The sequence below is a fragment of the Ambystoma mexicanum genome, chromosome 6p (assembly GCF_040938575.1).
Source record: "Ambystoma mexicanum isolate Mex_15411 chromosome 6p, UKY_AmexF1_1, whole genome shotgun sequence".
Classification (NCBI taxonomy): domain Eukaryota; kingdom Metazoa; phylum Chordata; class Amphibia; order Caudata; family Ambystomatidae; genus Ambystoma; species Ambystoma mexicanum.
In genome coordinates this window covers 1210036856-1210055077 of record NC_090935.1, presented here as the reverse complement: position 1 = coordinate 1210055077, position 18222 = coordinate 1210036856, and the positions used below count along the sequence as shown (strand labels likewise).

General features: G+C 43.0%; 1 protein-coding gene across 1 annotated transcript in view; it reads right to left on the bottom strand.

Moving 5' to 3' along the window:
- SLC28A3 (solute carrier family 28 member 3) overlaps window positions 1-18222 on the bottom strand; it is a 666148-nt gene that overhangs the window by 99715 nt on the left and 548211 nt on the right. Inside the window, exons 12-13 of the mRNA XM_069625863.1 lie at window positions 7908-8038; window positions 5978-6146 (exon numbers count right to left, since the gene is read on the bottom strand). Of these exons, the coding sequence (XP_069481964.1) occupies window positions 5978-6146; window positions 7908-8038 (300 nt within the window). The remainder of the gene's footprint in view (window positions 1-5977; window positions 6147-7907; window positions 8039-18222) is intronic.

Genomic DNA, 18222 nt, shown 5'->3' with positions numbered 1-18222 from the left:
GGGTGCTCCCGCTTCTCAAAAAGCAAACACTAGACCCTCTTATACCCACCAATTACCATCCTATTAACACGGTACCATTTCTACTGAAGATACTGGACAAAGTGGCCTACACACAAATTCAAAAACACCTTGAACTACGTAAGCTTCTGGGAGCTAGACAATCTGGCTTCCGTCCATTACATGGAACTGAAACAGCCCTTATCGACTTAAAGACCCAAATAGATGAGCTGAGAGATCAAGGAAAGATAGCACTCCTACTCTTACTTTATCTCTCAGCTGCATTTGACCTTGTGGACCACAAGGTCCTCTGTAGACATTTGGACTCTGCTGCTCATTTCTCCACCCAAGCCATCAGATGGATAGAATCCTTTCGGAGCGAGAGAACTATGCGAGTCTTCTCCCCCCTCGGCTGCAGCAGACCCCATACCGATCACATGCAGAGTCCCCCAGGGTTCTTGTGTCTCCCCAACCCTATACAATATATTTACCAAACACCTCTGATGATTTGGACCATCTAGGTATCACCTACACTAACTATGCAGATGATACACAGATTCTCCTCCCGCTTTCTGGAGATCATGATAAGGACAGGGAATTGGTGAATAGAGTGTATCTCATCATGCAGGCATGGATGGCATCTCATGGTCTATGCCTGAATGATGATAAGACAGAGTTGATCATTCTAGGCACACAGGCCAATTTCAACAAACTAGGCCCTGACTATTCCGAGGTCAGTATAGATGGTAATGTTATTAAGGTCTCGAGGGAAGTAAAAACGCTTGGTTTTTACCTTGATTCTACTATGTCATTCACCAAACAGGTCAATTTCCTTAGCATCAACCACAGCCTATACCTGTAAACTAATAAGAGCAGGTAAACCCTTCCTATCCAATGATAATTGTATGATCCTAGCGAGAGCCTTAATACTCTCCCGACTCGACTACTGCAACACCCTCTACTGTGGTGCCAATAAAGCCATCACCCAAAGGCTCCAAACCCTACAAAACAATGCCTTCAGAGCTGCACTTGGCATAAATAAAAGGGAGCATATCTCCATTATCAGACACCAACATAAATGGCTTTCTACTGTTGACAAAATCCATCTAAAAATGATCTCCCTGACACACAAAGCTCTCATTAACGTGGCTCCTAGCTATTTGACGGAGAAAATTAAAAAGAAATATATCTAGCAGACCGACAAGAACTGTCAACTCCAACCGTCTGGCAGTACCAAGATTCAAACTTGCCAAAATTGGCAGCATCAGTTTCCCTGTAACAGCTGCCAAACTGTGGAATGCCTTACCACACAACCTGAGAGCAGACCAACCATTCTCACAATTTAGAAAGAACCTGATCAAACACATCAACACTAAAAACCTGTAGTCACCTTTAGATCCTTCCGTACCTTAGACTAACTGTATATATGCGGTTATTTTTATACACCCTTTGGATCCTGTATATTAATTGCTATTAACCTGTTGACTATACTGTATCATTGTAAATATGTAAAGTGGATATCTATGTACTATTGTAAATTTGTAACACTGTAATGCCCAGATTTTTGTAACACTGTAAATTTTGCATATTCTTGTTCTGCTGTGCCCGGTTAACTTAGGTTCTGGCGCGCATTATAAATAAATAAACAAACAAACAAACAAACCTGTACATTGGTGACCTGCCACTGTGTTTAGAAATGACTTTAAATTGTCCCAGAAGATTGAAACTGGCCAGATTGTCTGTCTGTTGCTCGCTAATCATTTAGTGATCTTTGACCACACATTTTCCAGTTTGTCAAGATCTGCCGAGAGATTATGGAGGAATGCCGACTCAAACCAGCTAGCAATTAACAGAAAGAATGCCCAGGCCATGCATTTTACTAGTGGCAAGGTAGCAAGACCAAGGCTGTTCATTGGAATATGTAAATCAATAGTATTTGGGAATAGAAGTGGGGATGAACGCGGGATACAGTGACTGTATGATTGTAAAGAAGAGAAAAACATTGCAGTTAGCAGCAGTGACTGCAAAGTTTAACACACGTATGGGGGGGTTACAGCATGGAAGGCGCTCTTCATCTATATAGACAATGCTATTGCCCAGTGGTTCTATATGGACTGGAAAGTCTGACCCTGCTGGATAGAAAATGTCGACAGAAAATGGAAGGAGGCTTTTGGGAGACCGTATTGGGCTTGCCACAGTGTGTGCTGATCGAGATACTGCAACTCGAAATGGGTCTTCTATCCATGTGGGCAAAACTGCAGATGAGGCGAGCTAAATGATAAGCTAAATGCCCTTTGTTATCCAGGTACATTATATATAAAGACAAGTGACTCAAGCTAAATGCCCTTTGTTATCCAGGTACATCATATATAAAGACAAGTGACTCAAGCTAAATGCCCTTTGTTATTCAGGTACATCATATATAAAGACAAGTGACTCAAGCTAAATGCCCTTTGTTATCCAGGTACATCATATATAAAGACAAGTGACTCAAGCTAAATGCCCTTTGTTATCCAGGTACATCATATATAAAGACAAGTGACTCAAGCTAAATGCCCTTTGTTATCCAGGTACATCATATATAAAGACAAGTGACTCAAGCTAAATGCCCTTTGTTATTCAGGTACATCATATATAAAGACAAGTGACTCAAGCTAAATGCCCTTTGTTATCCAGGTACATTATATATAAAGACAAGTGACTCAAGCTAAATGCCCTTTCTTATCCAGGTACATTATATATAAAGACAAGTGACTCAAGCTAAATGCCCTTTGTTATTCAGGTACATCATATATAAAGACAAGTGACTCAAGCTAAATGCCCTTTCTTATCCAGGTACATTATATATAAAGACAAGTGACTCAAGCTAAATGCCCTTTCTTATCCAGGTACATTATATATAAAGACAAGTGACTCAAGCTAAATGCCCTTTCTTATCCAGGTACATTATATATAAAGACAAGTGACTCAAGCTAAATGCCCTTTGTTATTCAGGTACATCATATATAAAGACAAGTGACTCAAGCTAAATGCCCTTTGTTATCCAGGTACATTATATATAAAGACAAGTGACTCAAGCTAAATGCCCTTTCTTATCCAGGTACATTATATATAAAGACAAGTGACTCAAGCTAAATGCCCTTTCTTATCCAGGTACATTATATATAAAGACAAGTGACTCAAGCTAAATGCCCTTTGTTATCCAGGTACATTATATATAAAGACAAGTGACTCAAGCTAAATGCCCTTTCTTATCCAGGTACATTATATATAAAGACAAGTGACTCAAGCTAAATGCCCTTTCTTATCCAGGTACATTATATATAAAGACAAGTGACTCAAGCTAAATGCCCTTTGTTATCCAGGTACATTATATATAAAGACAAGTGACTCAAGCTAAATGCCCTTTGTTATCCAGGTACATTATATATAAAGACAAGTGACTCAAGCTAAATGCCCTTTGTTATCCAGGTACATTATATATAAAGACAAGTGACTCAAGCTAAATGCCCTTTGTTATCCAGGTACATTATATATAAAGACAAGTGACTCAAGCTAAATGCCCTTTCTTATCCAGGTACATTATATATAAAGACAAGTGACTCAAGCTAAATGCCCTTTCTTATCCAGGTACATTATATATAAAGACAAGTGACTCAAGCTAAATGCCCTTTCTTATCCAGGTACATTATATATAAAGACAAGTGACTCAAGCTAAATGCCCTTTGTTATCCAGGTACATTATATATAAAGACAAGTGACTCAAGCTAAATGCCCTTTGTTATCCAGGTACATCATATATAAAGACAAGTGACTCAAGCTAAATGCCCTTTGTTATCCAGGTACATTATATATAAAGACAAGTGACTCAAGCTAAATGCCCTTTGTTATCCAGGTACATCATATATAAAGACAAGTGACTCAAGCTAAATGCCCTTTGTTATCCAGGTACATTATATATAAAGACAAGTGACTCAAGCTAAATGCCCTTTCTTATCCAGGTACATTATATATAAAGACAAGTGACTCAAGCTAAATGCCCTTTGTTATCCAGGTACATTATATATAAAGACAAGTGACTCAAGCTAAATGCCCTTTCTTATCCAGGTACATTATATATAAAGACAAGTGACTCAAGCTAAATGCCCTTTGTTATCCAGGTACATTATATATAAAGACAAGTGACTCAAGCTAAATGCCCTTTGTTATCCAGGTACATTATATATAAAGACAAGTGACTCAAGCTAAATGCCCTTTGTTATCTAGGTACATTATATATAAAGACAAGTGACTCAAGCTAAATGCCCTTTGTTATCCAGGTACATCATATATAAAGACAAGTGACTCAAGCTAAATGCCCTTTGTTATTCAGGTACATCATATATAAAGACAAGTGACTCAAGCTAAATGCCCTTTGTTATTCAGGTACATCATATATAAAGACAAGTGACTCAAGCTAAATGCCCTTTGTTATTCAGGTACATCATATATAAAGACAAGTGACTCAAGCTAAATGCCCTTTGTTATCCAGGTACATCATATATAAAGACAAGTGACTCAAGCTAAATGCCCTTTGTTATCCAGGTACATCATATATAAAGACAAGTGACTCAAGCTAAATGCCCTTTGTTATTCAGGTACATCATATATAAAGACAAGTGACTCAAGCTAAATGCCCTTTGTTATCCACATTGGGTCAGGAAATGAAAATGAAATCTACAGTCCCATACGGAAAATCTCTATTTGATTTGCTCGTAAGCATTGCCTGGGATCCTGATTGGAATAAGAATTTTCATGAATTAAAAAACGAATTTACAACAAAAATAGAGAGTTGGGATTAGTGCTTTAATTTCCAGCAACTAAGCAAATAAAAACGGTACCCTCATGCGGGTTCTATGTTGTATAATTAAAAAAAAAACACAACCATACCTTCTATGTTGGCAATATTTTCTTTTTTTTTCGTTATGCTTCCCTTGCACCTCCATCTTCCTTTCCCTTACCTCCCTTCTTCTTCATTTTATAAAAATCTTTTAACGACCTTTGCCCTGCTTTCCATAGCAACCAGACATGTCTATCGTTAGTTTGGAAATGTCAACTTGGCCAGAAAACGTCCACATATAGGATGATTCTCCATGCATTCCTGCCTTTTTCTACCCCAGTCCTGTCGGACGGCCCAAAACCATGTAAAATGGCTCCACTTCACCTTTGTGTTAACAGAAATTGGACATCCTTGTCCCACCATTTTGGTGTTAGAAAGATGAAAACGTGTTGGACCTGTATTAAGTTTTGGAGTGCAATCATCCACTCAAAATTTCGAAATTGAACTTGTTTATTATTTGTGGTGTTGAGAAATCAAGCGACATTGATTTGTGATAGGCTAACATTTTCTGTTTTGGCCACAACGACCTGTAAAAGTACCAGACACGTGTGTCTTCAACTCTTTTGGGTTGAAAAATACCTCTTTGGTTTTCAGTTTCAAGTGCAACCCTTCGAGTTGACTCGGCAATGTGTCTTGACTGAAGCTACAGAGGGTCCACATTCCCAGGGAGTATCCACATTCCCAGGGAAAACAACAAAAACATGAATTATGGCTACATATGCGATTTCTGACATGGCTGAGCACCCTTTGCCTTCTGTGATACCTTTGTAAAATACACGAAAAGCTGCAAATTATCTAGATCAGCGATCTGCAAACTTTGGCTCTCCAGATGTTTTGGACTACAACTCCAAGCCGTCGTAGCCAGCATAGGTAATAGTGATGGATCACAGAAGTCGTAACAGAAACATCTGTAGAGCTATAGGCTGCAGACCCCTGATTAAGATCCTCTTGCACGCCGATCCTTTCCCATCAAGAATGAACCCTTAACGAAGGAATACTGCAACAAAAAGAAACTAATTAAAGCCCTGTTATGCTGTCTCCCAAACTAATGTGCTCACTAAATGCAGAGAAACTGCCCAGTGTAGAGGCCTGAGCACTTACCTCAAAGCTCAGCTGTGGGTAATCAAACATGTTCCCAAGCCAAGCTAGGACGGCGTTGAAGAAAGCCAGCAGAGACAGGAAGGCCATCAGGTTCACAGCAATGTTGGCCACCAGTGGGATGGAAGCAGAGGCCCCCAGGCTGGCGGCTTCCAGCAGGTTTCTAGCATCTCTTTAGCATGGAGACAAAGAACAAGAACGCAGAACACGCACAGATATAGGATACGGTTAGTTGCACCCGACAGTTTCAATATAACACATATTTTGCATTTGTTAGCCATTTGCGGACTAATGCATTTTTCAACCAGCGAGGTTGATTTTCAGTTCAAGTGTCCATAAGTGAGAATGTTGACCAATGTAGCATTTTTGTTATAGACAATATGTCATGCTTGCCTTTGACAGTTTAGGCCAGCGTGGGAGATCTGCCTGCTGCAGCTGGGAGAGTGCTCTTTGTGTTCACTGGGTGGCCATAGTTTATCCATAATGAGCAGTCGGACGAGCCACTCCTGATAGCAAGCATGAAAGCAATGCATTGGTTGCCATTCATCTGCCCCATGCCTACAAGCTAAGGTGACCAGACGTCCGGGTTTTCCCAGGACAGTCCGGGGAAATCACCCTCTGTCCTGGGGTCCCAGGAGTTTTTTTCATTTTAGAAACCTCGTCTGGTGTTTGCACAGTTTTGTGGTTTCAGTAATTACAACCGTAATTATTTTCACAATACATTTAGAACTTTGAAGTTGGAGGATTGGTGCGAACCCCCAACCTTTCAGGTACAAGTCACAACACTTACTGACTGTGCCACAGAGATTGGTTGGGAAATCATGTCAGCAAGCCATGTAACATCAATTAGAGCATAAGCTTGTTTTGAAGTAACATGCCAAGATTCACAGACAAAACTGCATAGATGAGATCATATACAGTTTATAGAAAGGCGAAGTGCTGGAAATATGATGGGGTGGTGGTTGTGGGGGCGTGTTGGGGGAGGGGCGGTAATTGGTAGGCGGCGATGGGGTAGTCCCTCTTTTATGTTGTTGGTCGTCCCGGTTTTCCGTTTTGGAAATCTGGTCACCCTACTACAAGCAGACCTGAGTGATGTCAGTCACTCCTCTCACTCAATGTGGGGTTTGACTAATTGCTGTGGATTTGATGTGATTCTTTGACAAACCAAAAGACAGTAACTACTTAGACTGCTTTGCAATATATGACTGTCTTCGCCCATTGGTGACGTAGTCCCTCTATAAAACATGACACTTAATACATTATTGCAGTTTGAAAATGTTCAGTGATGTAACATATTGCTGGCTGAAAGGGGTTCACGTGGATAAGAGTTACATCCTCTCTCCTACAGAGAACAGAGCATCTGTAATATGCTTTCTTCGAGGGTCCTCTGTAAAACGAAGGAGGTTTAAAAGTATGCAGGTAGTATGTCAAATAGTGAGACTTCCAATGCAAAATGGTGGAAGAGAACCGGCAGAACACATCTACACATACATGAGAAAGAGTAAAAGAAAATCTGAAAGACATTTAATTAAACAAAACCCAAACTTCCTCAACAGCAAATGGGGCTAGTGGGGACCCTCCATGCCCTACTTCCCTTTTATGACCATTAACCCTGCTTTAAAAAACAAAATGTATTGCGACAACTTGCACCCATCCTATCCAGCCACAATCTATTTTACAAAACTGCTTTTTTCTGTATCATTCATTCGCCATTATGTACATTTTGTATTTTTCTCTGAAAAATGTCACTAAGAGGAAAAGCACATGATAAACCTGGAATTCATGTTCTCCCAGTGCTTATACACATATGGAATAAGGCTTGGAGCGTCCCCGCTTGGTAGCGTCCCAGGCCCAGTTAGGTTGGCCCCGGCTACTTCTGCTTTGACTTCACAGTAGACAATGCATCTCTCAGGTGCTCTGCTGGCCCACTCACCCTTTGTCCAGTTTCATGTTCGACTGAGCCGTTATTTTGGTGGTCTGCGTCTCTGGCCAGAAGAGCTTCGCCGCGGCAATGGAGGCTGGTGCCGACATCACGCACGCAGATATTAGGTGAGAAGAGGACACCTACGGTGACAGACATGGCTGAGGTGAATTCTGGCCATTATCAACAGAACAGAATGCAGGTTTCTCTGTAAAGTTCACAATCGATGAATGAGCTGTTCACTCACATATACACCATTCATCCATTCACCCCTCATTCCTGCTTGTACGCATATGGCCAGGCTTTCTGCCACAGTTAGTTCTGCTAATCCAACTGTTCGTTTTTTTTCAAGTGTGGAAATTGTTTTTGTGTGGCCATTAGTTAGAGGTAAGCCGCTTTGCGCGCAGTCGCAGCTAGTGGGCTGGCATATCGAAGAGGGAGTGTGAAAAGAACATAACCTCTCCCCAGACACTGCAATTCTTTTCAAATCAGTATGAAAGCTGCAAATTCAAAAATAGGCTACAAAAGCAAGGTTTTAGAGGTTTTATAGAGAACTCATAAACAAATCCAAGACTCAAGATTGACCACCGTACCTAGCAAAGGTACTCCTGTGCAGAGAAAAATGCACGTGAAAACCAAAAGAACGCATTGTATGCTCAGTATAAACAATAGGTTTTGGTTGCGGCTATTCATTTGTAGAGTGGCAGACACCGCTCTGCACAGAGTCGGTGCGGAACAAGCGTAATGCCACTGGGAAAACGCTCATCTGGAAATGTGTTGCTTCTCGTAACTCATGCGGCTCATCCCAGAGGTGCATTCCCTTGTGTTGTGTGCTGGCTTTTTCCGTAGAGAGGAAGCCAGCCCAGCAACCCAGGCAACATCGCCCCCCTGGAGGGGTCATTATGGAAGGCACAACACTTTGTAGGGAGAAGCTGGTGCTCCCCCTGGCCCTAACTTAGAGATGCCACTGCTCTCCTGTCACTTCTACTCTCACCAACAACACGTGTCCTTCATTGTACTCCATTGCCAAAACACTTGAATCAGAGCTTGAAAGTGGCTAATGTGTCCTCCTGCCCCAGTGACTGTGCTCTTGTATCCCCCGCCCAGCCCTCAATTGCCCCTCTGGGCTCCTGCGGTGGTCTCCAACACTAGTTGAAAGGGCTCAGTAAATAGTGAGGTAGGTATCTCTTGGGATTGTAGTAGTAAAAACACTCATTGGGATAATGCCACAACAATACTCTGCATGCAAACACATATTTAAAGCCTGACCATGATATTTTGGGAGAGTTTAATAAGAGCCAGGACATTTCACAAATCTGCATGCACTGGACACAATTCCGTTGCCGGGCAAACACAACTGTATATAACACGCCCCCCCCCCCCCCACTAATACTGCAGGGGAGGATTATACAGGTGCTCAGTTTAACAGCAGATTTCTGAAAAACAATTACTCTAAGCGATTTATGAGCAATACTGGGAATATTTACATACCCAGAATCCCTTGTAGGTCAAGGGAATGATTGCGCAATGCTCCTGCCACCTTGTAGGGTATAAGGTGAGCAATGCTAAATTAGAGAGGTTAAGTATGATGTTTGCCTATCCAAAACCATTCCAGATCTAATTATATAGGTTTGTTATGTCACACCCACATAGTGGGGATACTGTTAACAGGACTAGACAAGGATATGAACAGTAGCTTGTATAGTGTAGCTTTCTGAACAGGCCAAGAAAATGGCAGGTAATGGCAATAGCCTGTCCATTATGAATGCCTGAGAAGGTGGCAGTGTTCTGTGTGTACTGCTAATGCTCTACTAAGCAGCACCCAGAAGAAGCCTTGTTAACTGCTGCTGTGTACATCTTAAAGGGCACTAGGGGCGTTGCTAGGTGTGTAAATGTTCTAGGGCTAGAGCCCATACCAGGTTTAGACATCACACAACTATATTATATGAACGCACGTGCGGTGTCGCGCTTTCAAGCGTTAATATTGCATACTACTGCTCATACTCATTTGGAAGTGCTGCTAACATGTAGCTATACTGCCACTCTGAAGTGTGAACATTTATGCAAACGTGCTATGTAATAATTTATGAGGTTATACAAGACAAAGAAAAGTGCATGGACAGGACAGCCTTAGACTTAATGTGGGTTGAGAAATTGTATTTTAGCATCAGCTGGAGAGCTACTTGTTTGCCGCATTACCCATAAAGTCACTTGGTGCTTGTTTTTGGGCTGACAAACTGACTTCCTCACTCTACCTGTGGTAGCAAGTGGGCTTAAAAAGTAGTGGGACATAATTTATTTAATTATACAATGTAGCGAGTGAGCACAGGAGCAAACTTGAACAGGAGGAATTGCTGGGGGTTCTCGCCCTGTGAGAAATGTTTTTAAAACCCCTGTCAAAATCACACATATTTCAGCAGGATTTTTCAAAAATAACCAGAAAATTACATATGTTTCTTAGTGATCTAAAGGACTACCGAATACTGTACCGCTACTGAGCTGCGGCCTGCGGCAAGCAAGCAGGGTGCAAATTCCCAATACAACAAACATACCATAATATAACTAACAAATGAAAAACATTTCAAACTCAAATTTAGCTTTTCAAACAATGAAATGGGTGGATGTATTACATTACCGTGTCAGTTGCATTTAGCAGAAATGCAGTATAGAAAGAACATACTGCAGTAAAGTTGAAAGACGCATTTCCAATTCCAACATAGATTAGACAATTGTTAATACATTTAAATTCAAAGACACATAATACAAAACAAGATTCTTTGCAACAACTGTGAACTGTACATATATACTGGATTGGGTTACTATAGAAACCAATTAAAACAAACCATGTCAAATATCATTTAACAAACTGTACAATATCACAATCTCAAATAACTTAATTTGCCATTTTAACTAGTAAAAGGAAGTTTCCACTTACCCCTTTTGAGTAACTGTGGGTTAGTCGTTGAACGGGCTATACAAGAAGTTACTATGAATCTGAGGAATAAATCGGAGTGACTCGAAGCAACTTATTGTATGCATTGAAAAGGCCTCTCCAGGAATAACTCAGACTTGTTTGTTTTAACTTATTTGAGCATCCTCACCTGGTGTAGCTCAGCTTCTTTTATAAACCGAATAGTCCTCTAGTCCTCCCCAGGAGTACCTCAAAGCTAGAATAACTTTTAAACTTTTTTCTGACTTGATCACTTTATCTCTAAAGCTTTCAAAGCCACATATCCCGATGTTGGTGCTGCATGGCCAGATTTATGAAGGTGAGCAAATACGATTGCTTTCATTTACATGCTGTTTATTTATTTGATTGTTTTATTATAACACGCCTAATACCGTACCTGAGTTCGGTTTCTAAGCACGGATCCGGGATTCAAACATCTGTTGCTCTGCGTGGTCTTGCTTCCAAGACCAGCGCCTTGCCCCTGTGCTATCCTCCGCTCACCTGTTGCTTCAGCTGACACAACCAGTGCTCTCTGGGTGGAACACATATGGAGAGGGGCCATCCGGCACTTAAGTTTGTAGAGGTTGGACTGCTTAAAATACATTTTATGTGCCCAACATGGTCCCCTCAACTTACCGCAAGAAATAACAGGAGGTGGCGACACATTGCTGTCGATTGTGCAAGTACTGTGGGATTTTCTTCCGAATCTCGAAATAATTCCTAGAAGTTGACACGCATGTGTGCTACGGCTAGATGGCACACCGTACAAACAAACAACAAGTAGGAAGTGCTCACATTGGGCCAAAGCACAACACAACTCAAAAGTTAGTGTACAGCAACTATTTCTATCCACACAAAAGACATTAAATTACGCAGCAAAGCCAGACACTTAGGCCTTTAAAGGTCCAGTAGAGACCGGTTGGACAGGTTCAGGGTCAGCGCTGAATCTGTGTGCCCCTCTTCACTAGAGAGTATGCATGACGCCATGCCATTTCCTTGGGGACTGGATACGTTTTCACAACACCCGCTGCGTAGTATTGGAGACGCCCCAATATTAACACATGCACAAACTATTTCAAAACAACGTATTTCTAGCCTTTTGGTTGTGACCCCTGATCATCTGTCCAGGGCTACAACCAAAAGACCTGGGGCTTCAGCCCCCCCACATCTCCCCTTCCAACGGCTCTGGTGGGCACGTAGGCCAAGGGTAATTTGAAATCAATTTCATGGAAGGCGACAATTGCAATACTATCAGGTGTTTATTGTCCATTTTCAGAGAGCTCGAGACACCCACTCCCGCCCCCCAGAATTTCACCAAAGACAAAGACTGGTGTGACGAAATACAAACGGCCATGCAAACCAAATTAAGCCTCCTCAAAAACAAAATACTAGCCACTAAACAAGCCCTACCCAATAAGCATTTCCCTGTCCCACCACTTGCCCCTGATCCCCCCCTATCCTTCTCCTTCAAACCCATTCAGGAAAAAGACATCAACAACATAATGAGGAACATCAAATCCTCTAACTGCAAAGGTGATGCTTGCCCAGCCTCCATTATCAAAGACTGCACGGAAACGCTAGCTCCCTTCCTAACAGCCTTTGTAAATGCCTCCTTTACGACAGGGAAAGTCCCTGCCTCCCTCAAGGAAGCTTGGGTCCGCCCTCTTCTGAAAAAGCCAATGCTCGATCCCACCTGCCCCAACCACTACAGACCCATCACCACTGTCCCATTCCTCCTCAAAATATTGGACAAAGCAGCCTACCTGCAGGTTCAACACTTCATCGAAGAGAACAAACTCCTTGGACTCCGCCAATCTGGCTTCCGCCCCAGACATGGGATCGAAACTGCCCTACTTGACCTGAAAAACCCGATGGACGATGCTAGAGACATGGGTAAACCAGCACTTCTCCTACTCCTTGACCTATCAGCGGCCTTCGACCTCATGGATCATGGCGTCCTATGCCACCACCTTTCCTCCACTGCCAAATTCTCCCCAGAGGCCACAGCTTGGATCACCTCTTTCTTACAAGACAGAACCATGCAAGAATTCTCTGACCTAGCCGCCGCATCACCAACCATTATACTTTGTGGGGTGCCCCAAGGCTCCTGCCTCTCCCCCACCCTATACAACATCTTCACACAACCCCTATTCCTCATCCTCGATGCCATGGGCATCTCCTACACCAACTACGCCGACGACACTCAGATCCTCCTCACTCTCACAGGTAACTATAACACTGACTCCCTGACCCTCAACAACCTCTACAACACCATCCAAGCCCGGATGGCAGACAACGGACTATGCCTGAACTCTGACAAGACGGAAGTCCTCCTGGTAGGTTCCCTCGACACGCTAAAAAATCTAGATGCCCAATTCAGCCACTTCACCATTGATTCCATTAAAATTCCGGTCTCCGATTCTGTCAAAACTCTTGGAGTCTACCTGGATTCCAGCCTATCCATGGACAGACAAGTCAAAGCAATAGCATCCGCAGCTGCATATCATGCCAAACTTATCAACGCAGTCAGACCCTTTCTCTCCAAAGAGAACTGCACCAACATAGCCAGAGCCATCACCGGTTCTAGGCTAGACTACTGTAACGTACTCTTTCTAGGAACCTCCAATAAAAACTTTGAGAGACTACAAGTAATACAGAACAATGCTCTCCGGGCAGCGCAAGGCATTGCTAAAAGAGAACAAATCTCTGAGGCCAGAAAACTAGCCCACTGGCTCCCAATTCCTCCCCAGAACCCCTCCAGCACTATCTGAAATGTCGTCAGGCCTAGTATGGTAGTCGCTTGTTTTGTTCCTCCCCTCCCTTTCTGCACCCCTTTCCCTCACCTCTTGTTTTTTCCGGCTCTACCAGAAATTTCATCAGGCCTAGTACGGTACTCACCTGTCTGTTTCCATTTCCTTCCCACTCTCCCCCTCCCTTCCTTATCTATGTCTTAGCTCTTGCACTATCTGAAATGTCGTCAGGCCGAGTACGATAGTTAATTTCACATCCTTACTGTTCATGGCCTGTAAGAATGTGGTTGTATTTTCCCTTGTTCCCTCCCTTGCCTTGAAGCGCTTTGAAACACATTGTGTATAGGCACTATATAAATAAACTATCATATCATATCATATCAATAAAGGAAAGGATTGTATTCAAAGCCCCAACACTGACCCACAAGTGCATTCACCTCACTGCTCCTGCATACCTCTCACAAAGGATCCACCCCGTCTCCACTGCCCGGCCAACCAGATCACCGTACACCAACATGCTCTCTGTGCCACTAGTAAAAAGAGTAAAAGCGGGCGGATCCAGCTTCCCTTATTTCGCGCCCATTCACTGGAATGCCCTACCACCCACTATCCGAGGTGAGGCCTCCCTCACCACCTTCCGCAAAACGCTGAAAACTACCCTCTTCACATAAGACCCGACACACCAGCACGAATACTTATTATATATGTTGTAATATACGTCCCAATGCAATATCTGTAATAACAGTATGATGTCTTGTAGTATTCATAATGTGTCCACAATCGCTATCATGCCTGTACCATGTAACTTAGTTATTGTAAGTAACAGCGCCTCAATGCCCCTGGGCTGCTTGCGCGCTATATAAATAAATAAATAAATAAATAAATAAATAAATAAATAAATAAATAAATAAAATTGTTAAGCCAAGTTTTAAACTTCTACATGGGGCCACCTGAGAGCAAGGGCTACCAGGGTTGCTCGCCTGCCATTGGAATCCTCGGACTGCCTTCCTGGTTACCCCATCAAATCGCCAGTTGTTTATGTTGTTGTTTTATTTAAGATGTCCAGGTGGTAGCTCCCCTCCACGCGCCATGGAATAATATCGAAGTCACACGTTGTTCACAAATAGAACCTGTGAAGCCCCTGTTCCTGCCTGCCACCTCACGCTTGCTGAATGATTTACTGTAATATTGACTCTGCAAACAGTTGCCATGGAACTGAGGACGTTGGGAGAAGGGTGGGTGCACACAAGGCATTGTTGTGTCCATTGCTCACCTTAATACAGGTGCGAAAGCCTTTCCCTTGGTATTTCTGTTAAACATCTGGTGCGCCCATGAAATGCCAGAGACAAGAAGGCAGAAGAAGCCAGAAGGCTCGGTATATGACACAATGACGGCCATCTTAAAAGAAATGCAAATTGCATGCTGGGGACCACCAACATTATTCTGCATGTCGGCCATTTTCTAAGAGTCTGGAAGCGTTAAGCAAGGCGTAATGCTTTTACACCCCCATTTCCCACTCCTGCACATATTCGTATGCACACCAGGTGGAGAAGGGGCGTGGAGCAGAGTTTATATCTCTGCCATACTTTCCTCTCCCCTCTTGTTTGTACACCTCATTTTACGGTTGCATGAGAATTGCAAAAGTGTATGGATTTCTAAGGAATCTGCCTCGATTTAGCAGCTTCTAAAGAGCAGACAGAGTCCCAGTAATTTGCATTCGGCTTATACTTGGTTACAAGACAGAAAAGCTTAAAGGTAAAGGTGACCTGCTCTTCAGTTTTCCACTCGGCTTTGTAAATGTTTAACATTGAATCCTGGGGGCACAACGTATGGTAGTGCCAATGTTGGCGGCCCACCGCACACACGTAGCTTTTTTATTAAAATGATCCCTGTGCAATTTTCAAATGTGCAAGGCGGAGTGGAAAACTGAAGAGTAAAACAATGCAAAATCGCTGTTACTCTTCGGTTTTGCTCTGCGTCTTGTTAAAAAGTAAATGCTGCCTTACAGGTACGCTTTGTATGTGGCGCTTCCCAGTCGGTTCCTATGGAGACTGCCTGCTCTGCACTATGGGCCAAATGAAGGCGTATTCCATAACTTATACTCCTGCATGAAAATCTCATTGAGTCATAGAACGATATGCATTTCAAAGACAGAGGAGAGCACGGCAGAGATATAGTGCCAAATCACGAGTTTGGCGGTAACACTTAAATGCAGCGGTAACGCTATTTCCGTCGCATTTAAGAGTCTGCCAGGATTTACCCCCAGCTCTGAGCTGGGGGCAAATCTGCAGCGATTTTGCCGATTTTCAGCACTATTACCGCTGCGCTAATACCGCCTGCGATAGTAGCTCTGAGAATTCCCCATTGGGACCAATGGGGAATGTGGAATTCCCAAAGGGCCCAATGGGGAATGAGGACTTACCGTTCTGCCAAACCCGTGATATGGCGCTAACAGCACCGGAGGGTTTGGCGGTAACGCTACTAGCCCTAGCAGTAATACCGCTGGGGATACCGCTCAACTCGTGATGAGGCCCATAGACTCTGTGTTGTGTCCTTCTTCACATCGCAGGCCCGGGAGTATTGGATAGAGTGGGTAATACGGCTATAGACACCATTTCCTACACTGCAAATACCCCTCAATATCATCAATCGTTTAAATGTGCACCTTATAGTCCTGCATCCGTCAAAAGATGCTAGTGAAGGGTGATTGATTTAGCACGATTGGCTGTCCAGACGTGGGCTAAATCAGTATCCTCCTATGGGAAATCGCCTCTATCGAAATATGATGTTTTGGAGGCGACTGATAACTGGTTTGGTTAATACATATTCGCAGGCACAACAATAACCCTTTAAATGCATGATATGACCTCAGTGTCTGAAGAGAATCTGTTTAGTCGCTGCAGAATAGATAAGAACAGTGGAGAGCTAGGATTCATGGTTCTTTGGTTCTACATGATAAGTGTGAAAGGAAACATTCAGAAACATACTGGAACTATAAAACAGAGCTGAAATGGCAACAGCTTAATTTTCATGTAATCCAGCAGCGGTTCAACATTTCGAGTTTCCAGGCCCAAGCAAATATGGGTAATTAATGGCCAACTGAGCATTCTAGGAGAAGACGTAATCGGCCATGCTTTCAGAAATGTGTTTGCACTTGAAATGAACAGATACACAAGACATTTGGGCGTTGAGTACACACAGCCTGCAAATTCAGCAGTAAAGAACATCTCAAAGATAATGACGACTAGTCAGCCTTTAGTATTAGACTGCCTATGTTCCATATCTCTTCCTGGGTTAAATGAATCTAGCCAAAAGGTCAGCTCTAGCTCCATTGCTATATATTTATAAAGCATTTCCAGTGCACATTTAAAGAATCCAGCTACAAAAATACAATCAAATGATCAATGACATCACAATTTAATTGCAATGGTGGGCATGTGAGACGAGCATGCAAGTAGTTTGTTAAAATAACTGGTGGATGATGGGTTGGTAGTGCCAACAGTACAGTTGGGTGGCTAGCAATTATCAAGACGATTAAGAGCTTCATGTGGGCAAAGCATCTAGTGTCACATTCTGTCATTTTCTTCTGCAGGTTGCCAACAGTGGTGGCTCATTCTGTTAACCATTTTTTTAGGCTGATTTAAGATGATAGATAATTCATCTTGGATTTTCAATAGTATGATGAATGTGTCTAAAATATGTGGAGTTCTTTGGTTTACATAATTGACCCATTTCATCTTTCCATGTCAAATAGGATTGTTTGCCCTTATGATGATGGGACAACTCTGTTCATGTAAAGTGCTATAATATTTCGGACAAATTAGTAAATTCTTCAACCTATACAGAAACTGCATTTGTGAAGTTTGAGTGATTAACTCCTTGACTAACTTACTGGAGCTTGAACCATATCCATGCAAATTGTATCTACTTAAGTAATAAACCCCAATGGGTGGGGGCATTACTGGGTCAGGTAATGCCCTGGGGCCGAGTTACTTATCGTTAGCCGCGGGGCATTAACAAATCTGGTAATGCCCACGCCCATCAGGGTTTATTGCTACTAGCATCCCGACATGCTTTACTGGGATGCTAGTAGTTTTTTTTCTTCAAGTTGAGAAACAACGTGTTTGCCATTTCTCAAATGAAAAGAAACTACAAACCAAGATGGCCACCATGGACTAGGGAGAAGGGACACGCAGTTTCTTCTCCCATTTCATGGTGGCATTGTTACGTTGCAGATGCGGCGGGAAGACTGAGGGGTAATTCATAGAATCCGGCACACAAGTGGCGCACGCGGCTGGTGCACAGCGTGCGCGTGGGGCAGTCTGCGCCAGCCGCGTGCGTCAAAACCCATTTAGGCGCACAGCGTATTCATGGATTCTCACATCCATAACCAGCTGTGGCGCAGAGTGGCGCAGCGACCCTGCAGCAGCGCCAGTTATGCCCCCAACCCCACCCCGTGCGCCATGAACAGCGCACAAATCCAGTACATGGCGCAAAGCCCAGTGGACCAGCATACAGCCCCCCCAACCAGGAAAACGTGTGTAAAACTCCACGCGCACCCCTCGGAGTACATGTACCCCGCTCGCGCTAGGCCAATAGCGTGTAAAACTTCCCACGCACCACTCGG